At 42.3% G+C, this 24,610-nt stretch overlaps 1 protein-coding gene across 1 annotated transcript in view; it reads right to left on the reverse strand.

Annotated features, from left to right (window-relative positions):
- PLCH1 (phospholipase C eta 1) overlaps positions 1-24,610 on the reverse strand; it is a 252,056-nt gene that overhangs the window by 194,835 nt on the left and 32,611 nt on the right. The window contains exon 2 of the mRNA XM_040247343.1: positions 22,719-22,837. Coding sequence (XP_040103277.1) covers positions 22,719-22,797 — 79 coding nt within the window. The 5' untranslated portion in view covers positions 22,798-22,837. The remainder of the gene's footprint in view (positions 1-22,718; positions 22,838-24,610) is intronic.

Consider the following 24,610-nt stretch of genomic DNA (forward strand, 5'->3'; position numbering starts at 1 on the left):
GTCATGTCACTTCAAATTTTATAGGTTAGTATAAAAATTTATAAGTACATCACTGTCAGTTTGATGACAGTGTCAATATGATTCAGGATAAAATCCCTGGTAGGCTCAAAGCTCAATTTGAGCTTGAGCTATCCATGAAAACAACTGAGACCTCATGGGCAGGATTTATTCCCAGGCCCTGTAAGAAGGCAGCCGGTGATTGTGTGTACAGCACTTGAACTGCTTTAGGTAGAGACTCAGGAAGTGTGAAAATTCAACTGACATTTGGGTTTCATGAACTCATATCCAGACATAAATAAAGGTACCTAGACTTTATAAATCAGCATCAACTGTTTAGATATCAACCATCAGTTCTGATCAGTGCTAATTATAACATTAACATAACCAGAGATAGGTAGGCACATGGGAATCGCTAATGGTTGTTGACAGTGACATATATTAAAACAAATATCTACCCTGCAGGCTGACGCGCTAATTAAATTCTCAAGATTGAAACAGTGACATATTCAACACCCCCCCATAGCACTCACAAAGAATTTGTACCTTGAACAGAGAAGCGCCTTTACCTTCTCCCTTGGTGGGGAAGAGCTGGACACCTGGAGTATAAAAGTCTAGAAGAAGAAACGCTAGGTGCTCACACTCTCCAACTAACCTAGGACTGTTTTCTTATATGATGACCATGCTCGTGCATATCTGATATTTTAAAAAAGGAAATATTGCCATGCTTCAACCTGACATCTTTGGGTCTAATAAAAGGTAATATTATCTTCCAGGCCTGGCTTGGCTTACAGCCAGTTCAAGAAGGATTACAATATGTGTGTTCAAATGGGAGGCACACGTGGCCATCATGCAGCTGCGTTACACGGTGATACTGAACCTCTGAACTCTACATATGCAGACTGGTCCCATGAGGAAGGCAGACATAAAGACAACTCTGAGGAGAGAGGAGCAGGGAAAGCGGGGGAAGGAGATTTTAGATTAAGAAACAACCTCCTTCAACAAAACTGGGTCATTTGTCGAGATGTGGATGGACCTAAAGACTGTCATACAGAGTGAAGTAAGTCAGAAAGAGAAAAACAAATACTGTATAATATCGCTTATATGTGGAATCTAGAAAAATGGGGGAGATGAATTTATCTATAAAGTAGAAATAGAATCATAGATGTAGAGAACTTATAGTTACCCAGGGGGGAAGGGGAGGTGGGGTGAATTGGAAGATTGGGATTGACATATATACACGACCATGTGTAGAATAGATAACTAATGAGAACCTACTATACACCACAGGGAAACTGTACTCAATGCTCTCTGGTGACCCAAATGGAAAGAAAATCCAAAAAAGAGGGAATATATGTATATGTGGCCTTCCCTGGTGGCTCAGTGGTAAAGAATCCACTTGCTAATGCCGAAGACGCGGGTTCGATTCCTGGGTCGGAAAGATCCCCTGGAGAAGAAAATGGCAGCCCACTTCAGTATTCTTCCCTGGAGAATCCCATGGACAGAGGAGCCTGGTGGGCTACAGTCCATGGGGTTAAAAAAAGAGTCAGAGGCCCTTAGCTACTAAACAACAACAAATATGTATAGGTATAACTGGTACACTTTGCTGTAGACACTAACACAATATTGTAAAGCAACTATACTCCAATAAAAATGTTTTTATAAAAGATCAAACCCTTAAAAAAAAATACTGACCACTGTCACAAGAAGAATGTGATCAGCAAAAAAAAAAAGAAACCACCTCCTTCTATACAAAGTTCTTCTCAGCACAAAGAGTTGAGAGCAACTCAGATGCCCAGAATACATAGTCAGTAGCCACAAAAGCTCAGGCATGAGAGAGAGCAGCCACATGTCTGGAAAGTCTCTCACCGGCCAACCCAAGCCAAGGCCTGGCTCAGGAGGGGCCAGAGCCAAGGCTCCTTCAGCATAGCACGCTGGCTTCAGGGCCATCAGCCTTTGTGCAACTGATCAGACTCTCCACAGAACAGGAAGCTAGTCTCTGGAAGAGCCAGATGGGCATTAAACCCCTTGAAGGACAAGAAAGGAGATGCACTCCCCTGAAAATCTCACCCTGTAATGGCTGGGGAGGGCATTTTCATAACACAATGTGATATCACCTATCAGCAGAGAGACATCACCCTTCTTTCTGGAAGAAAACCAGAGTAAGAGATGGCACTGGCTCCTCTGGTAACAATTATGTTACAACACACAGTGCTATCTCAACAGTCTAAATTCCTAACCTAGATGATGCCACAGAAATGAACCTCGACTCCTTTGTCTCCTTCTTGATGAGATAGAAAGTGAATGTTGTCTCCACTTCAGTAACTCATTTTTCACACGTATTTTGCTGTCTCCCTTCCCCAAGTCATATAACTTCACTTCTTTAGCCTTTTTACTTAGCTTGTTTTCCTCACCATGATACTAATGTTATTTTTCTGGCTAATAACCATCCTGACAGGTAGATAGGACACAGCATGGATAGGAACTTATATAATGCAGGCTCCTTGAGAGCAGGAATGGTGTCTGCCTTGTCCACTGATATATCCCTGGGCCTAGAATGGATCAGGCCTAACGACACCAAGAAGGTCTGAGCAGGAAGAGCCACCTGAACATAGGAACTCAGGTTCCAAACAGCTCTCCAACTCCCAGACAGACTGGGAATAAAGCAGGACCTGGCCCATAAAGGATGACAGTGTGTGTGCTTAGTCTCTCAGTCATGTCCAACTCTTTGCAACCCCATGGACTGTAGCCTGCCAGGCTCCTCTGTCCATGGAATTCTCCAGGCAGAAATACTATAGTGGGTTGCCATTCCCCTCTGCAGGGGATCTTCCCAAACCAGAGATAGAACTGAGTCTCCTGTATTGCAGGCATATTCTTTACCATCTGAGCCACGAAGAGGGACTCCAAAAGCTGGAAACTTGAAGGAAACCAGTTGCCAGAATTGTGATACACAGTAAGGGTGAAAGAGGAAGTGACCACAGGCAGCCTTTTTCATACAAATATGGTAGAAGATTAATATAGAAACTACTCATAGGCAGTTCCTTTGAGACAAAATTAACAACTTATTTAAGTTTCCCAAATGGCCTTCTAGTTAACACTTTACCCCAGGAACTTAGCATGAAAGAGCGAGCCAGTGGTACCAAAAAGAAAGTAGAATACTTAAGGAGAAAAACAGAAAGGACAGGTCAAGTCCAAAGCTAGAAATATCACCATACAGGGAGAGTTGCAGGCATGGAGTAGCTGGAAGCGATGTGACAACCACTGGATATGGGATCAAAAAGAACTTCCCTGGTGGTCCAGTGGCTAAAGACTGCACTCCCAATGCAGGGTTCAATCCCTAGTCAAGGAACTAGATCCCACATGCCACAACTAAGGTCTGACACAGCCAAATAAATAAAACTAAATACTGAAAAAAAAAGACCTGAGGTCAAATCTGGGTTCCAACAGGTGGTTCAGCAATCTGAGCCAAGTTATTTTGAGCCCCTCTAAGCCTCAGTTCCCTCATCTCCAACAGGACCTACAAGAACAAATGCAAATGATCCTAGACCAGTACAGAAGGACTCTAAGCACAACCAGCTACATAATCTACAAGTTCAGTATGAAATGAAAATATGGGGCTTTTCCCCAAAAATAAAGGATTTCAAGACAGTCATAGCAGAGCTTTAAACTAAGCACAGGGCCTTTCTAAGGCACAGATCACATGCGTGTGAAGCTTGGAAGGTTTTATGATGCTATAACATTTTCTACATGTTTGTTATTCTCCGTCTCCCACATCTGTTTCCCTGTAGATAACGGTTGAAAAAAAAATTCTTCAAAAATAAAGAACCTTAGAAAGAAGTTAAATGGCCTTAATGTTAAATTTACTTAGGTTGATAATTATACCCTGCTTGAGAGAGGGGATGTGCAAGCATACAATGATGAAGCAAACAGGGTAAAATTTAACAGTAAATAAATCTAGGTAAAGGATATATGGAGGCTCTTTGTTGCACTTTTATTCTTGCAACTTTTCTATGCTGCTGCTGCTGCTGCTAAGTCACTTCAGTCGTGTCCAACTCTGTGCGACCCCATAGACGGCAGCCCACCAGGCTCCACCATCCCTGGAATTCTCCAGGCAAGAATACTGGAGTGGGTTGCCATTTCCTTCTCCAATGCATGAAAGTGAAAAGTGAAAGTGAAGTCGCTCAGTCAGGTCCGACTCGTAGCGACCCCATGGACTGCAGCCTACCAGGCTCCTCCGTCCATGGGATTTCCCAGGCAAGAGTACTGTAGAGTACTGGAGTGGGGTGCCATTGCCTTCTCCACAACTTTTCTATGAGAATAAATTATTTCCAAAGGAAAAGTAAAGGTCCCATGTGAGCTTTGGGGGAACGAGAATAACAGCAAAGAGAGGTAAGACTGAAGCTCTGTTTAGATGGCAGCACATTTCTTCTTTGTTCACTGCTAAATCTCTAGCACAGAACCCAGGTCAATAAATATTTAAGGCAGGAAGGAGAAAGGGGCAATATCCCATGGGGGAATGAGGGCTTGGAGCAAGGACAAATGACTGACAGTTTACAGCGGCACTTGGGAATCAGCGAACTGCCTCTATTTAGAATGAGACCACAGGCACGAGGTGTGACATGGTGTATACCACACTACACTGCCCAGGGCATTGGTTTTCACTGCTTACTGGCTTACTAAGAGTTTACTTAGACCCACCTTGGGCCCACCATTTAACCTTCCCAGGCCTCAGGGTCCTCACTGATAAGATGTGGGAGGTCACTAACTCATTCACCAAGTAATTACTGGATGTCTCCCATATGCCAGGCCCTCAAGTCATGTTCCCTGCTCTCTAGAGCTTTCATTCTGGAAAGAATCTCACAACTGACTACACTAAATAATTTCTTGAAGTCTTTTCCAACCCTGAAAATTCTATACGAAAATTCTGGGGCTTTTTACTTCAAAAATAGGAATGAAGTTAACCGCTCTCGGAAGAACTCATAACGAATCCATGCTCTCTTAAAGGTGAAAATACATCCAAGATATCCTATGTTTCATAACAAAAATCTGTACACACAGACAGGGAAATGCCTGAGAGCATATATAATTAAGTCTTCTGCAAATGATCAAGGTGATTTTAGTTGCCAAAATTCTCACTCCTTGACAAGTTATACAAATTGCAAGAATTTCAAAAATCTAACTGGGCAAGGTAGCTAGAAAAAAACATTATAAAGATAGAAATACATTTTTAAAAGCAATAAATTTATCAATGAGAAAAATAACTTTGAAGTGTAGATTAATGATTAGTATTAAAATTACAACATCAAAAGTATTTTAATTTTCTGCTTCATCAGTCCTCCTCATTCACAGTCAACTAGCACAAAAATGGTTACAAAGGCTAATTTTGTTAAAGACCTTGGAGAAAAGAGGAAAGAACTGCTCCTTCATGAATACTAAAGATGATAAAATAGGAAAGCAATAACATTTTATCACTTTATATAAATTAATCTAATTTAGAAATAACTTAGTACCATGATTTATGTAGACTTGTTATCTAGCCAAGAAAAATTTTTATATTACTAGTATCAGAAGCATGGTACCTACGGTTGCCAGATATTAAACATCCACACTGATTTATATAATTTAGGAGAAATGGGAAGGGACAGGGGATCAAAAAATATAATTATGAGATTCAAAGTGCTAAAAGTAAGGGACATATAAGAATATTATTTCCCAGATGGGTTCTCAGGAGCTAACATAGGAACATACATCCATAAAAGATGGCTGTACTCACAGGCTACAAGTTGAGATATTGAGACTGAGTATTTGTCCTTGAAAAACAACCATCCAGTAACATAATTCACAAAGACCTGGACACTCTTACTATTTCTTGGTAGATGCAAAGAGGGACCTTTTTTTTTTTTTTTTGAGATTTTTTTATGTGTACTATTTTAAAGTCTTTATCGATTTGTTACAATATTGCTTCTGTTTTATGTTTGGGTTCTTTGACCCTGAGGAAAGTAGGATCTTAGCTCCCCTGCCAGGAATCAAGCCAGCACTCCCTGAAATGGAAGGTGAAGTCTTAACCACGGGGCCACCAGGGAAGTACTAAAGAGGGACCACTTTAAAGAGTTAACTTCCACAACTAGAGGCTATTCATCTGCGGTTTTACAAAATGGTAGTTTGAAAATTTTTATCCCTAGAAATGAAAAATGTTCTAAATGTCCTTTGGATTCATGGAGTCAACACTTTACCACATAGTAAATTACCAGATAGTGAAATCATTACTTGATCTAAATGCTACATGGATTATATGACTATTTGTAAAGTTCAGCACCTGGCTCCCCACAGAGAGTTACTAACCATTTATTAGCCATGAAGACACAAAAATGTCAATTGGATGTCACCAGATGAGGAGAGGCCTGTCTCACAGAGCCTGGCTGCCCTCAGTGATGGAGGAACCAGGGCAATGCACGATGCTCAGGCCCTCCTCCAGCAGCCCTGCAATGAACACTTCATACTCACCTGGCCAACACACAGAGATTTTAACATGCTTTCAGGTAAAACTGATTTCATGTCACAATATTCCAATGCTATTAAAAAGATCTAACCATTTCCAATAATCAGAAAATACAAAGGTTTGCAAGATTTATCTCACAGAAAATCCACTTAGAGTTTCATAATGCTCAGTTCAGATCATAAAGCCCAGCTGAGCTGGATTGGCAGAATGCTGGCTTTTAGAATTAACCCTTCTACTGGATGGTTGAATATGAATATGCTTTCTCATCTCTGAAGGAGAGTGGTTTTAGTCAAAGGTTTACAGTGTTCAGAAGGGGCAAGGAGTAACAGATCACTTTGAAATATGAAAGCCAAGGACTTTGTTCATAGGAGGGCGATGAACAAATGTATATGCATATAAACACAGAGTGTCTGGAATAATGTTTTCAGAGATTTTACAGCATCCTGAAGACCAGTTACAGGTTCTGCTTAGAATTCCCCATGAGATGGCTTCTCAAATCCTTTCTAGCTCTGCTGTACCATGCATGCTGTATGGGGTATTTCTTATATCCTTAACTACACACACAAGTTTCCATCCTCTCAGTGTGTTGGTTGGTAGAGGTCGTTCTCTTCCTCTAACCCCATTCTTCTAACCTGTTCCTAGAAGAATAAGGACTAATCTCTCACTCGTGAGGACAAGCCCAGGACATCTCTCAGAGCAGTGCCACCCCTCTTTACTGTGCACTCAAACCACCCGTAGATCTGGGGGAAAACGCAGATTCCCATTCAGCAGGCTCAGGCAGGGCTGTGAGTCAGCATTTCTGACAAGCTCCGAGGGACCACTCTAGTAGATGCCTCCTCTCAACCCCCACCCCGGTTCCCTAAGACCCTTCTCAGCCCAAGGGCAGCTCACCATGGTGTTTCTGTGAAATCCTCAAGTGACTTCTAAAAGGTTTGAAGTTCTTTTAAAACATTCAAATCTATGCCACCTGTCCCCAACCCTCAACTGCTTTAGAAGAAAAAACTATGTGTTAATACATCATTATGGGCAGGGAGGCCTAGCGTGCTGCGATTCATGGGGTGGCAAAGAGTTGGACATGACTGAGACTGAGCTGAACTGAACTGAATATGTAATTGTGTCATTATAGTAGAAAAACTGGATTTTAGGCTGACAAACCTGGGTTTGAACGCCATAATCTAACAATGTGGTTTTTGACACAATGTTCACCTCTCTTAGTTTCATCTCTAAAACTGTCCTGTTGAAAAACTTAAAAGAGATAATGCTGGTTGGAAATTATTATATATAGGATGGATAAACAACAAAGTCCTACTGTATAGTACAGGAAACTATATTCAATATCCTGTGATAACCATAATGGAAAAGAGTATGAAAAAGAATATATATGTGTAACTGGAGCCATTCTGCTGTATTGCAGAAATTAATACAACATTATAAATCAACTATACTTCAATAAAGTTTTTTTAAAAAGAAAATGCTAGTAAAGCAACCAGCATTGCCAGTCCTAATGACAACCTTGATTCAGCATCAGCCCTAACATTTCTTGATATAGAAATACCTCTAGAATAGTGGAATATAGAATCCACCAATTCCTCCTGACAAGATCTAAACTTAAATCTTAATATCCTCTTTGTGTCCCCCCATATGACGCCAATGTGCAAAGAATGATCTGAGAAGACAAGATTTATTCTCCTTCACAACTCTGAACTTCTAGCAACAACACAGGGACCTGGAGAATTAGCTTTCTCACATGTGAAGTGAGGCAGAACAAATGTCTACAGGGACTAAAAAGTTTGCCTTCTAACAACAAAATGTTTGCACCTCTCTCAATCTCTAAACACAGTTCTAATAATACTCAAGATTAATCTGCTGTACTCCAAACGACGGTACTGTTCTCCCAGTTCCTGTGCTCCACATTTATTTCTGTATCCATCCTTTAACCGGTTGTGAACTGTGCAGTCCTCGTTATAGATTAATCAAAGCAAAACATTTATACATTCTGCTTCCTGTTGTTAAGAATCTTCCCTAAGTATTTCTGTTCACCATCAAGAGGCTATGGATAACCTTGTGAGGTCAACTAACACTAAAGGGAATATATGTGTATCATGCAACAAATATCTCAGCTGTAAAGTTAAGACAAGTCACACTAAAAGGGCACTAAGAAAGCACAATATTAGAAGGAATATGAAATAAATCTGTTAGGAAAAAACGACCATATGAAGGTGAGCATATCACTTGCCCCTCCCACTCCTCTGCATAAAAGAGTTTCATGCATCACTTTTGCTCAGACTAGCAAATAATTACTTACTGTTCTCAATCAGTAAATTTAGTTTATTGATTAGATCAATATTTTAGTAAATCAGCAATCTTAAGGCTTCCTTGGTCGCTCACTGGTAAACTGCCAGCTCATGCAGGAGACACAGGTTCTATCTCTGGTCTGGGAAGATCCCACATGCCTCGAAGCAGCTAAGCCCATGCACCACAACTATCGTGCCTATGCTCTAGAGACTGGGAGCCACAAGTACTGAAGCTAGTGTGCCTAGACCCCATGCTCTGCAACAACAGAGGCCACCACAATGGGGAGCCCAGGCACCACAACTAGAGAGTAACCCCCACCAGTGCAATGAAGAGAAAAGCCCTCCCAGGAACAAACAGCACAGCCAAAAATAAATAAATTAATTTTTTTTTTTTTTAGGAAAAAAACAAACAATTTTAGCCCAGTGAGTATCACCCCTCACAATGCATCAAAATCACCCAAAGTTAAACAGACAGAAAGATGCAGATAGAAGGAATGAAAGGATGAAGATGGAGGATTCATCCAACTCCCAGAGATGATTTCACTAGGATTGGGTAGAACCCAACCACCAGTATCTTTTAAGCACCTCAGCAGATTCTAATGTGTAACTAGAGTGGAGAATCACCGTTTGGTTTTTAAATCACTTTAAGAAAGTACAGACTTAAAACACATACTGAGATTATAGACTACTTCTTCCTATTTCTTTAGTCTCTCCTGTACTCTCCAGCTTTTCAACAGTGAACCAGTATTGCTATCAAAAAAAAAAAATTGTGAATAAAAATTAATAGAAAACCACAAAATGCCAAGCATACATGACTTTTATATTTTCTGCTTCTATATTCAAACACACACTTGAATCCATAATCTTATGAGACGTCCCCTCTTTCCATACCTTCAAGAGTCAGTATAAAACAGGCTATCATCACAGAAAATTATCATGATCAAATTCATGAATTCTATAGTTCCGGTGAGAGAATATGTATTTGCCACCTTCAGTCTGGGGTTTACAACCCACCATAATCTAATTGGTTGCCCCCACTGGAATTATGTGCAGAGTTCTGAAAAGTCCCCCAGGCCCAGGCCATAACCCGGAACAATTAATCAGAACCTCTGGGCTGGGACCCACAGTTTTTGCTGGTTTTTTTTTTTCATATCCCCAGGTGATTCCAACATGCAACCAAGGCTGGGAACCGTTGACTTAAAGAATTAATTAATACATGTCTCTAGAGATAAGCTTCTACTGGCTTGAAAGCACAATACCTTGAAATTCTGACCCTGGTATAATTTCAAAAAACGGTCAGTGTGGATATGCATTGATATTCAATTTCAAGTTGCCAAGGAATAAAACAGCACACTAAATAATAAATGAGTTCACTGTTCTCCTTTTTAATTGGGAATAAGTCACTATCTTCTACATTTAAATACAAGAAGTTCTGAAATCACTGTTATATGTCAGTCACACATTCTGACTAAGAAAGGAATATGGACAAGACAAAATTTGACAAAAAAAAAATGTTTTCACAGATTCTACGTTTATTCTACCCAAGTAGGTATTATTCTCGGGATAACTTTGCTATCTAGACGTCAGAATCGTACTCTCATGTTGCCTGAGATTCTCAGATGAAAGGCCTAGATGCTCATCATTTTCTTATTTGTAAATCTGAAATAAAAGTGCATCTCTTTAACTTTTAAAGAAGCTCTGTCGTGCTTGATTATTCTCACCACGCACCCCCAGGCCTCCTTTCCTCCTCCCTTACTGAGGAAACTGGTGCTTTGGTTTTGGTGCAGATCTATTCTCTGCTCTCTGGGGTAAGAATTAGCCCACAGATAACACTCACTTCTGTGTCTGAAGACTTTCCAGACCCAAGCAGCAGAGAATTTTAATAGTATGCAAAACACTGCAATTAAACAGCTTTTAACTGTTATTTTTACATGAACAAAACCTGTTTTCATAGTTGTACTGTGCTGATGTGCTCAGTCGTGGCCAACTCTTTGCTACCCCATGGACGGTAGCCCACCAGATTCCTCTGTCCATGGAATTTTCCAGGCAAGAATACTGGAGTGGGTTGCCATTTCCTTCCCACAGGAGTGCGCCTAGGGGAATTTTCAGAACTCTGCACATAATTCCAGTGGGGACAACCAATTAGATTCTGGTGGGTTGTAAGGAGATCTTCCTGACACAGGAATTGAACCCTAGTCTCCTGTATTGCATGCAGATTCTTTACCACTTTGCCAACTGGGAAGCCAAGGAGAGATTAAATCGCTGTCCATTTGGCTGTCCACCAACTTCTGTCACAGTATATATAACCAACAGGGAAATTCCGGAGGGTATTATTAAATGAATTCAAAACATCTAAGAAATTCTTTTGAAGAAATGGATTCATCCTTTTCCACTTTGAGGCATTACACATTTGCAATCATCTTTTCTAGAGCATACTAGGATTCTCAGCAGACTGGCCTTTTCCTTCCCAGTCCCAGGAAGGAATGATTTAGGTGTATTAAGTGGATTCTTTTGTTCTCCAAGCCAAAAGCATGGCTGAAGGGGAGAAGAGAGCATGCAGCGGGAGAACTGATGCATTCCACGGAACAAAGATTATAGGCCAAACTTAAGAGTGCAAAAAATAATGAAACAGGTGGTTCTTATCTCCCCTATTAAAACGAGTAAATTCATTCAGCAACATTTTATTAAACACCTCAGCGGTAAAGAATCCTGCAATGCAGGAGATGAGGATTCATTCTGGGTTGGGAAGATCCCCTGGAGGAATGCACAGTAACCCACCCCAGTATTCTTGCCTGGAGAATCCCATGGACAGAGGAGCCTAGCAGGCTACAGTCCATAGGGTCACAAAGAGTCAGACACGACTGAAGTGACTTAGCACCCAAGCATGCACACACAATGCCACTCTATGTGTACTGGAGATACAAGTCACAACAGTCTCTGCTACCCTAGGAGTTAGAATACAAGGAGGACAGAAATTAAACTGGTTATCACAACACTGCAATACGGGGTGATAGGGTAGCATAAAAGAGGAAGTGATCTGGTCTGGGAAGTCAGTATAAACATTTCTGGAGAGGACCCTTAATCTGGGCTCTGAAGGATGGGTGGCAGCCAGCCAAGCAAAGAAGGAGTTAATTTTGTAGGCAAGGAATGCAAAAGTCAGCATAGCTGTGGTACAAAGAAGGAGGGGAAGCAAGAGAAGACTGGCAAGGCAGTCAGGTACCCGTGGGAAGAGGCAGTTTTGCTCCAGACATACTGAGTGTGAGGACCAGCAGGCATCAGTGGAGCCATCAGGTAGGAAGACAGACATCTGAGCATGGTGCAGAAGAGGAGCCGTCTAAGCCAGGGACACACTGATGGGAGCTATGGATGTAGAGATGGGAAAAGCTACAAGAGTGCGTGAAAAATACACTAGGCTATGGGCTTCCAATTTTTAAAAAATCTGAATATCCCTTTGAAATCAACAGTTTGCACTTATAATAACCCCAAACATACCTGCTTCAAGGAACGAGCCCTAAAAAACATATAAACTATCACCAGTCAATTGGATGACTTTTCATGTACACAGAGTAAAGGACCAAACTGGAATTTTCAATCTTTGTTTGTGATTATCAATACAATCACAATAATTATTACTTTGGTCAAAGAAAAAAAATATGGATCTTTTGCATAACTAAATTAAATAATTATGCTGCCCGGCAAGAACCCTGAAAGAGTTTGAGGTCTTTGTGGAAAGACATCAATCTCTGCGCATACATTAGGCACAGAGTAGGAAAGATATTGGGGAAGATGAGAGAGCAAAGGAAAATTAATTATAATTATGGAAATGCAACTGAAAGAACAAAGGCTCAAATTTGTAACACAGGTCTAAGGGGACATAATTCTCATAAGTAACCATTTAAAACGTGAGAAGTCTGCAAATCAGAAGTTAAAGTTGACTGTTTATTAGATATGTCTTTCTAACTTAGTAAGTGGAAAACTGGTATTCCCAAGCATAAAGGAATAAAACAATCAGTAGTCTGCCTGCTTGGCTGGACTCCCAGTGACCAGAGGTTTGAGAGAATTTGAGAGATTATCGGGAAAGGCCAGCCAAGGATATCATTTAACCCAACAGGCTCATGGCAGACAACAACTAAAGCGTCAAAGACTGAACACTGTTCACTTCTCATCTACCAGGGCTTCCCAAGGTGTCCAGATCTTCAATTTGCCATTTTCGTACACACTCCACCTGGGTCTTTTCATGCCTTCCATCATTACAGAATGTGAATGACCTTGACACAGAAAGCATGACAAAAGAGAACACAGTGGGTTCAGTCACACCCCCCCACCCCCCGACCCGCCAAGAAGCCCACTGAATCAGATTCCCAATGGGGAAAAGAGGCTGAGACATCTCACCATGGATTTTTATAAATCTGATCGTTGTTTGGTTCTGATTAGTCCAGATACACAATCTTGCAAGAAGCAAGCACAATAAAGACCACCAGTACCTTTGGGGAAAGGACATCACTTGAATCCAAAATGTTAGTGGACACAGACTGGCCTGACATGGCTCTAGAGAGGACCAAGGAGAACTGCCAGGGGTAAGGAGGGTGGGATTCCATCTATTCAAAATCACATGACCTGAGTCCCTATTACGTGTACAGCCTGCTGCTGCTGCTGCTGCTGCTAAGTCGTTTCAGTTGTGTCCGACTCTGTGCAATCCCAGAGACGGGAGCCCTCCAGGTTCCCCTGTCCCTGGGATTCTCCAGGCAAGAACATTAGAGTGGGTTGCCATCTCCTTCTGCAATGCATTAAAGTGAAGTCGTTCAGTCGTGTCAGACTCTCAGCGACCCCATGGACTGCAACCTTCCAGGTTCCTCTATCCATGGGATTTTCCAGGCAAAAGGCACATGGAATAGCACAGGCAGTACCCTGAGAATTAAAATCAGAGCACCAGTCATTCCCAGAAACAAGCTGGGGAAGAGCTCATTTCAGTTCAGTTAAGTCACTCAGTTGTGTCCAACTCCTTGCTACCCCATGGGCTGCAGCACGCCAGGCTTCCCTGTCCATCACCAACTCCGGGAGCTTGCTCAAACTCATATCCATCCAGTTAGTGATGCCATCCAACCATCTCATTCTCTGGCATCCCCTCTCGTCCTGCCCTCAATCTTTCTCAGCATCAGGGTCTCTTCCAGTGAGTCAGTTCTTCGCATCAGGCGGCCAAAGTATTGGAGTGAGTTTCAGCTTCAGCATCAGGCCTTCCAATGAATTTTTAGGACTGATTTCCTTTAGGATGTGGTTTGATCTCCTTGCAGTCCAAAACCACAGTTCAAAGTCATCAATTCTTCGGTACTCAGCTTTTTTTATAGTCCAACTCTCACATCCATACATGACTACTGGAAAAACTATAGATTTGACTAGACGGACCTTTGTTGGCAAAGTAATGTCTCTATGAAAGAATAATTCAGATAATTCAGAGAGGCATCCTAAGGCTTGTGGGGGTAGTGCCCATAACAGTGTGAGAAGAGACAGAGACAGAGGTCAGCAGGTCTGGGAGAAGGACAGGAGCAACTTCATACCCAGCCCATACTCCAGGGCCCACAGAAATCCACATGCAGAAACATGGAAATAAGAAAAGGGGCAGGGACCAGGCAGTCACCCGCGCCCCTCATCAAGAGTCCTCAGGGCAAGGGAAGCCAGGCCTCAGCTAGAGGGAATTAGAAATGGACATTGGGTGGGCCTGAAGGGAGACAGCAGGTCCTCTTTGCAGAGTCCTAGGTGACAGAGGGGTCAGGGTGAAACCAAGTATTCACAGATGATGGAACCAGAGTCTTGATCATCTCACCACCAATGAGAAAAAAACAGGGGCTGGGGTGTGGCTCAAAGGCCTTTGCTTCCCCCATCTCTCTTCCTAGTACCAAAATCTGAGGATTTTGAATTCTTCTTCAAGCGGAAGAACTACAGCAGGGCCAGAAGAATGCCCACCCTCAGCCCCGAGCCAAGGGTAAGGCAGGAGACAGGATTTAAATGAGTTTGACTTTAACATTTCAAACTTGACTAGACCTCAACTAGGCTTCCCAGGCGGCACAGTGGTAAAGAACCCACCTGCCCATGCAGGAGACCCAGGAGACTTGGGTTCAATCCCTGGGTCAGGAAAATCCCCTGGAGTAGGAAATGGAACCCACTCCAGTATTCTTGCCTGGAGAAACTCACGGACAGAGGAGCCTGGTAGGCTACAGTCTATAGGGTCATAGAGTCGGGAGCAACTAAGCACGCATGAGCACCCAGCACCTCAATAACCAAAAGTAGCCAAAAAGGATTAATACAATTTGCCTAAGATGTTGCAAAGATTATTTTTCAAAGTAGTAATTGGTGAAAAATAAAACAATGTTGTGTATGTTAGTGTTAGTCGCTCAGTCGTGTCCAGCTCGTTGTGATTCCACAGTCAGTAGCCCATCCGGCTCCTCCACCCATGGGATTTCCCAGGCAAGAATACTGGAGTGGGTTGTCATTCCTTTCTCCAGGGGATCTTCCCAACCCAGGGATCAAACCCAGGTCTCCTGCATTGCAGGCAGGTTCTTTACTATCTGAGCCACCAGGGAAGCTATTTTAGTAATTGGTGAAAAATAAAACAACTTTGTGTATATGCTACAATAAATCGAGAATGCTCAATAAACAAGTTATAAATGGAATGCCCATCATGAAGAAAAAAAGAAAAAAGGGGGGGGGAAGAGGTGTAACAATAATGAATTTTGAATTTTGATATAAAAAGCACTTCACTGAGGTTTTGAGAATTTTCTCTGTCTCCAAGAGATGAAGGAAGAACATCATGTGACCAAAGGTTATAAAGTAAGTCTGCCTCACCAGCTCACAATAAAGTTTATGTCTAACTACACACAAGTGTCTACTTTTGTTAAGGCCTGCATGGCAAACTCTAACTTGTCTCAAGCGAGGAAAAAGTACATAAACCAATTTGGTTGATTGCTGCTGTTCAGTCATGTTCAACTCTTTGCAACCCCATGGACTGCAGCACGCCAGGTTTCCCTGTCCCCCACCATCTCCTGGAGTTTGCTGAAACTCATGTCTCTTGAGTCGATGATGGTCAGTTAATTCATAGGAAATTCCTCAAACAGCCTCTATTTAAAAGTGGCCTGAGGAGGGGAGGTGGGGAAACAAGCATTTCTTGACATTTTAACACTTAGGAAGACGTTTAGAGGTCATTTGTCCTAAATACCAGCATTTGCTGACATGGAAACTTGGTCCAAAGCACGAAGTTCACAGCAACCCAGTGGGAGGGTGATCCCTGCAAGAGGCATCTATCTCTTTGCTGAGCCCTCACTGCCTCTGGCTATTTGCAAGATGCCCTTAACATCACAGACCTGTCCTCCATGCTTTCTGCTTGAGTATGGGGCTAAAGAGGAATCCACTGGGCAAAGCTGCTTCCAAAATTAGTTCTATTAAATTTTACAACATTTATATATATTATACATTCTCTCCTTTAAGGCCTTTGTTAACTCTGTCTCAATTTGTCTTCGAAATTTTTTCCATGTAGTGTTCCTCTCCTGGAGAAGACAATGGCACCCCATTCCAGTACTCTTGCCTGGAAAATCCCATGGGCGGAGGAGCCTGGTGGGCTGCAGTCCATGGGGTCGTGAAGAGCCAGACACGACTGAACGACTTCACTTTCACTTTTCACTTTCATGCATTGGAGAAGGAAATGGCAACCCACTCCAGTGTTCTTGCCTGGAGAATCCCAGGGACGGGGGAGCCTGGTGGGCTGCCGTCTCTGGGGTCGCACAGAGTCGGACACGACTGAAGCAACTTAGCAGTAGCAGTAGCAGTGTTCCTCTCCAAGAAATAATACTTTTGATCCTAATGATGCCCACAATATCTTGACTATCATTGCATTAATAGGTATTCTCTATGCACTGGTATTTTTCTGGACCCAGAAGAGAGTGTTTATAACAGTCATTGGCTGGAAAAGCTAGGCTTTGACTCAGTTAAGCAATGACACTCTAATAAAAAAAGAAAAAAGGTAGTAATGCCCCAAACCCCTAAAGCAGGCAGGCTGCTTAAGTCATAACTTGCTAATAAACTGGCCTAAATAAGAACCCTGATTCACTTCTGTATAACTTCATTCTCCTTGCATATTTACTAGACAGGATCTGACAGGATGGAATTCCTGTGAGGTAAACCTCTCCACTCTTCTTCTGTGAATAAATGACATTTGTCCTAAAAATGACATTTGTCTTAAAAATGACATTTGTCCTGTCAGTCCTTGCTACTGGTCTCTCTATGGTCAGGAAGGACTTAGGAACACACACACACACACACCCCCAACCCCTCACCCCCTCCACCCAAAGGGACATGCTGCTTTTTGCCAGTGCAAAGGTAACTACAAATTTTACAGTCAAATAAGAATCCTACTTATGTTGCTTTTCCAATATCACAATTATAACAGACAATGCTATAAATAAAAATTAAGTCACCTCCAAGGTGACTTGGAGAAACTCAAATGTTTGAAAAAGCTTATGTGCATTAGAAATTATATATGTTAAATAGCAAATATACTGACAATTGGTTTAAGAATCTGTGTCTCAAGTCAGAAAAAAATGAAGCAATTCACAACAGCCAAGAGAAAGAGCTGAGGATACAGGTCATTTTCAAATGAGAACAATTTATGAAAATATAAGCCATTAAAGCAAGGTTCATACTACATAAATTATTCTTTGCCCAAGTTTTTTCTCTATATCAAACAAATTAGAAACAAAATCCAACTAGAAAAAGCCTCTAGCAACTGGCTTCTTTGATAGGCTTATAATCCCTTTGGATTCAATAGATTCACTAAAAATCGGGGCAAAGGACAGACAAGTGGGAAATTAAAAAAAAAAAAAAAAAAAACCTCATCATAATTCCTACCAGAGGTCTTCTCCTCACTGACACAGAATCAAGTCAATTCAACCAGCTCATTACTGTTAGCCAGCACCCACCATTTCCTACCTGTTCCAAATATTCTATTCCTAGATCAGGATTGTTGCAAAAATGAGAAAAGATAAAAGACTGGACAGAAACTGAAGGTTAGTGTTACTCTTTGGTTTGTGGGATTGTGGGTAATTTTCTACATTGTTCCAATGAGAACTCATTTCCTCTATATTCAGAAAAGGAGGCTATGAATGCACTTTATGAACTGTGAAACAGTATACAAATGTTACATTTTTATTTTTACCTTTATTGACCTCTATAACCCACCTGTAAGCTATGTGACCAACCTAGATGTCATATTCAAAAGCAGAGACATTACTTTGCCGACTAAGGTCCGTCTAGTCAAGGCTACGGTTTTTCCTGTGGTCATGTATAGATGTGAGAGTTGGACTGTGAAGAAGGCTGAGCTCCGAAGAATTGATGCTTTTGAACTGTGGTGTTGGAGAAGACTCTTGAGAGTCCCTTGGACTGCAAGGAGATCCAACCAGTCCATTCTGAAGGAGATCAGCCCTGGGTGTTCTTTGGAAGGAATGATGCTAAAGCTGAAACTCCAGTACTCTGCCCACCTCATGCGAAGAGTTGACTCATTGGAAAAGACTCTGATGCTGGGAGAGATAGGGGGCAGGAGGAGAAGGGGATGACAGAGGATGAGATGGCTGGATGGCATCACTGACTTGATGGACGTGAATCTGAGTGAACTCCGGGAGTTGGTGATGGACAGGGAGGCCTGGCGTACTGCGATTCATGGGGTCGCAAAGAGTCAGACACGACTGAGCAACTGAACTGAAATGAACCAAAGCTATATGAGAGCTTGCAGGTGCTCAGTGGCCTTAGAGAGTTCCGGGAAAACATCTACCTCTGTTTTATTGACTATGCCAAAGCCTTTGACTGTATGGATCACAGCAAACTTTGGAAAATGTGAAAGAGATGGGAATACCAGACTACCTAACCTGCCTCCTGAGAAATCTGTATGCAGGTCAAGAAGCAACAGTTAGAACCAGACATGGAACAATGGACTGGTTCCAAATTGAGAAAGGAGTACGTCAAGGCTGTATATTGTCACCCTGCTTATTTAACTTATATGCAGAGTACATCATGCAAAATGCCAGGCTGGATGAAACTCAAGTTAGAATCAAGATTGTCGGGAGAAATATCAATAACCTCAGATATGCAGATGACACCACCCTTATGGCAGAAAGTGAAGAGGAACTGAGGAGCCTCTTGATGAAAGTGAAAGAGGAGAGTGAAAGAGTTGGCTTAAAATTCAACATTCAAACAATGAAGATCATGGCATCCAGTCCCATCATTTCATGGCAAATAGATGGGAAAACAATGGAAACAGTGACAGACCTTATTTTCTTGGGCTCCAAAATCAGAGATGGTGACTGCAGCCATGAAATTAAAAGACGTTTGCTCCTTGGAAGAAAAGCTATGACAAACCTAGACAGCATATTAAAAAGCAGAGACATTACTTTGCCAGCAAAGGTCCGTCTTGTCAAAGCTATGGTTTTTGCAGTAGTCATGTATGGATGTGAGAGTTGAACCATAAAGAAAGCTGAGTGCCAAAGAACTGACGTTTTTGAACTGTGGTGTTGGAGAAGACTCTTGAGAGTCCCTTGGACAGCAAGGAGATCAAACCAGTCAATCCTAAAGGAAATCAGTCCTGAATATTCACTGGAAGGCCTGATGCGAAGAACTGACTCACTGGAAAAGACCATGATGCTGGGAAAGATTGAGGGCAGGAGGAGAAGGGGATGCCAGAGAATAAGATGGTTGGATGGCATCACTAATCGGATAGATACGAGTCTGAGTAAGCTCCAGGAGTTGGTGATGGACAGGGAAGCCTTGGCATGCCGCAGTCCATGGAGTCGCAAAGAGTTGGACACGACTGAACTACTGAACTGAACTGAGTGGCTTTAGTCATATCCCATTCTTTGCAACCCCATGAACCATAGCCTGCTAGGCTTCTCTGTCCATGGGATTTTCCTAGCAAGAATACTGGAGTGGGTTGCCATGCCCTCCTCCAGGAGGTCTTCCCAACCCAGATCTCCATCATTCAAGGTGGAGTTTTTATCACTGAGCCACCAGGGCAGCCCACCTAGTCCTCATTTTAAAGTGGCTCTTTTCTCCTGGGAATACTAAAGTATGCATATTCTAAAAGTCTATTATCTTGCAGAGGATATGGTTCTTTTCTGTTTATAATGAATGGGGTTTTGTTTCTTTTTGTTTGCCTTGGTTTTGTAAGGAGAGTTACCAGCAGACCTGGAGAAGCTCCTCTAAAAGAAATCTGACCTTTCTAACTCAACACGTCCTGTCCCCTGTCTTTTCTCAGAAATGTTCAGACATTCTCTATAAAAATAATATCACTAGTGCTCCCTTGGCTTAAAATATACTAAGAATCCTCACAATTCTCCATTAAGTTAAATAAACTTCTGTCTTCACAGGCATTCTTTTCTGCAGAGGTAAATGTACAGCAAGAGCAGAAGCATCATACTTTCCTGAATTACACAGCCTTTGGCACAGAGATCCAAAATGATACTTTATACTATCAGAAATACTTAAGGCTACTCCTTTACTATAAATGAAGCAAAACATAATTCTAATTGGTTTTAATCCTTTTAATCTTGAGAAGATTTGCTATCTCTAAATCCTCTCAAGAGTAATTCGTCAATGTAAGAAGGAACCAACTCATATTTTAAGTATTCTGCTGCCCCCTTGTGTATCTCACGTTTAGAGACAAGACAGCTCACGAAACACATACAAGTGTAATCCTCAGAAATACTTCAATGGAATCTTGGAACCTAGAACTGGAAAGAACCTAAAAAATTATGGAGAACGGCACACTCATTTCACAGAGGAGAAAACTGAGATCTGAAGGATTATATAACTTGGTCAAGATCAGATACGGTTAGTTAATAGCGGAGCAAACACTGCTGAATAGAACTTCAACCTCTCAGAGTGTTAATTGCTCTATTAAAATGGAGATGGAGCCTGGAAGAAAACAGTGGGGTTCTGGAGTTAAGCAGATAGGAATTTGATTTTAGATCACCACTTTGCAACGGTCCACAAACCTCTTTCCCCATCCATAAAGTGGGATGAATAATAACTATGGCAAAGGTGTTAAAAGGATTCTGTAGGACTATGTTTCTCAAGCCATCAGCATAACTACCAGCAATACGGTAATTCACTAATTGGTAACACAACTATAAAAATACATAGAAAATTGTTTTTAAGTTGTTATAGCCTTTAGATGTCTAGACAAAGGTATTCTAAAACAACAAATGAATAAAACCTGAACTTTTTCAAAACTGGCACAAAACTTGGAAAAAGAATACAATTTTTCTAATTCCTGTGTTTCCTTGATTATCATTTTTTTTATTACAAGTAAATTTGTAACAGAAAACACCACACTTTGTAACAACAAACAAATTTGTAAATTTTTAACAGCAAACACTGTGTGAGAGATGAAGCTAGGAACAGGGTCCTTAGATGAGGCTCACAGGAAAACAAAACAACTCAGTGCCAAAGTGTTAAGTTACAATATTTTCATCTCCTTTGCTAAGAGGTCTTCACTGATACCATGCTGAGAGTCAGCCTTGGGTAGAGGCTAAAATTTTAGCTCTGACTTTGCTAATAACTGGTTATGCCAACTTGGGCTGGTCTTTTCCTCTCTTCCTCCCTTTCTTGACCTGTAAATGATGGCATCCAAGGCGATGGCACCCCACTCCAGTACTCCTGCCTGGAAAATCCCGTGGGCGGAGGAGCCTGTAGGCTGCAGTCCATGGGGTCGCTAAGGATTGGACACGACTGAACAACTTCACTTTGACTTTTCACTTTCATGCATTGGAGAAGGAAATGGCAACCCACTCCAGTGTTCTAGCCTGGAGAATCCCAGGGACGGGGGAGCCTCGTGGGCTGCCATCTATGGGGTCGCACAGAGTCAAACACAACTGAAGTGACTTAGCAGCTATCTAGCAAAGTTCCATAGCAAGGTGAAAATGAACGTGAAAAAAAACATGGCAAAGCATGCTTTGACAAAGTAGAGTTAAGTTTATCTTAAAGTTAATCTAAAGCAATAAAAAAACATTATGTCTGCACTAACTTGAGGAAGAAAAACCAAACTGACAAAGTAGAAGGCAGGTTAGGTTAAGGATTCTGTTCAGCAGCACTCTACTCATGAAATCTCTCTTTTCACTACAGTTCCACTAGCTCTTGATGGAGATCACTCCCAAAATCCCACCAACACACGCGTCCGACTCTTGAGTCAATTTCACCCAAAGGAATCCTGATATCAGGGTTGACAGAGCTTACCCCTAACTGTCTATCGTAAGACAAATACAGCAGCAGGGTAATGGCAATTCATCTTAGTTTGTCATGAAAATGACTAATGTTGACCATTCTGATTTACAGCCGTACTCGTCCACCCTGTTACATGAAAATGACTAATGTTGACCATTCTGATTTACAGCAGCACTTGTCCACCCTGTTACATGAAAATGACTAATGTTGACCATCCTGATTTACAGCTGCACTCATCCACCCTGTTACGGTTACGTGCCATGACCTGTTCTGTTTTGTACGGTACCTGATGGAACACACACACCAGGCTGATTGATGATCCACCAATATTAACTGAATACTACCTGTGGGTCTAGCCCCTCAAATTTCAAACATCAGAGAGGAAGGAATATGACTGGAGTTGATAGCATGGAAGAGGAGGAAAGGCCCTGACATAAACTAACGTTCAACGTAGAAAGTGACGACGCAGTTATGGTTGTTGAGGCGAGGCATGCCGATTCCAATTGTGGCCAAGGAGTCCTGTGGGGCTTCTTGGGTAATTTTTCATCAGCAAGTTAACTCAAGCTCTCGGTTCAACCCAATAATTATACCACATTTGCATCCGGAGTGCTGGAATAAAAGTGCTGTGAGAAACAAAAGATCCAACTACAGGAGCAGAGAAGGCAACTCACCATGAAACGGACTGTTGTCCACCAGAAAATGCCTGCGGTACCGCACCCAGTTCCTTTTCTCCAAGTTCCAGTAACTCATTGTCAGAAGACTGCTGGCACAGCATCAAAACCAAATTGCCCTGTCAAGGGAAACAGAAGGAGACAAAAAATGAAGAAAGCGGCAGCCACCTGCCCACACTGGCCGCCCGATGCTTTCAGTCCCCAGGGCTTCGGGGACAGCACACAGGGCTCCAGCCTCCTCCACACGGGGAGCTGGTACCCCCCAGGCCCCAAGAAATTCCCCCAAAGTTTTCCCAGCCTGCAGAAGGTCCTTTAACACACCACCGCTGGAGCTTTTTCTAATAGCACCTTACAGGGCTCAAAGTTACCGCTGTCCTGGGTGAAAACCAATCCACCTCCAGGGAACAAGTTTCAAGACTGGTTTCTGTGCTCCAGGCCTCACCCACTCAGCCAGGACTCAAACCAGCCCGTGCTGGTCGCTTTTCAGGAAAGCTCAACTGCAGGAGGGAAGGTGATAACAGAAGGGGGACGGTCATTCCCAGTTCCCGACTTTTTAAGTCACCACCACTCTGGAGGACGACATTTATGATCCGTCCATGGAGATCGTAGAAACTGTAACGTGTCCATGTAGCCAGGGGTCAGGCAAACGTAGTAACAAAGCTCGTCTCCCTCTTCTGGACTCACTATGGGTGCCACTTAAGACCACTAGGGCCTGCCTCTGACCAGACTGAGCTTACTTGTATAATCAGAGCCGAGTACACAAGCAGTGGGTCTGGCTTCTCCAGAAGGTTTGCCCCTCCACAGACAGAGAAACAGAGTGCTAACCAGAGCAAGGACTTGAAAGGCAGAGATCTGAGCTGATGAATTAAACGCCTTCAAAAGCTGATGTGCATAACAAGGTTCCCTTTGTTTCCAGCATTTGGCGAAAGCAACTTTTCAGAATTCCAACTCCTTTTCTGATCACAAAATAAGCCAGGGGAAACCAAGCAAGGCTGGCACGAAAGAAAACCCACAGGTGGGTAACAATTTGTCATCTGTCCTATTAAAGCAATCTAGACTTTTGTAAAGGCAGTCAGTAAGTGCTGATGAAAATAAACGACCAGACCTGTGCCTATTCATTAATGGAACCACAACTAGTAGAGGGTCCTAAAGCTCTTGCCAGCACTTCTCCTTGGCTCCCTGACGTTCATTCTTCCTCCCTCCCCTAACCACAACCTCACCTACCTTGTCTCTGGCTCCAGGAGTAAGTGCTCGCTCTGGCTTCCAGAGTCAGGGCAAATTATTTTCTCCTCCTAACTCCCCACTCCTCTTACCCCACCCCCACCTGACTTCTGCAGAGACTCAGTGGGTAAAGAATCTGCCTGTAATGCAGGAGACACAGGAGACAAGAGTTCAATTCCTGGGTTGGGAAGATCCCCTGGAGGAGAAAAATGGCAACCCACTCCAGTATTCTTGCCTGAAAAATCCCATGGACAGAGGAGCTTGGCCGGCTACAGTCCAAAGGGTCACAAAGAGCCGGGCACAACTGACGGACTAATCACACAGACACTTGGCTAAACCTGGCTGCTTCTCCCACTCCCGCAGGCTGAAGATGAGTCCCATCCCACCAAGATAAAATTACCCATGCAACCACCTGTAAAATAGGACAGAAAACAAATGATTATGGAGACAACCCTCCCTGCCCCCTCCTCACCCAATACGCCATACTACAAGGATTTTTAAGTATTCTAGTTATATAGTCAGATATACTCACCAATTTTTTTTAAACTCAGTACTGAAATACATCAAAAATATTTTCATCCAAAAATCCCCACTTGCCTCATTTCATGTCCCTTTCCTGGAATGATAACTTTGGCTTGGTGTGCGTCATTCCAGTCTTTTTATGCATTTAT

This window comes from Oryx dammah, unplaced genomic scaffold, assembly GCF_014754425.2.
Source record: "Oryx dammah isolate SB20612 unplaced genomic scaffold, SCBI_Odam_1.1 HiC_scaffold_2, whole genome shotgun sequence".
Lineage (NCBI taxonomy): Eukaryota > Metazoa > Chordata > Mammalia > Artiodactyla > Bovidae > Oryx > Oryx dammah.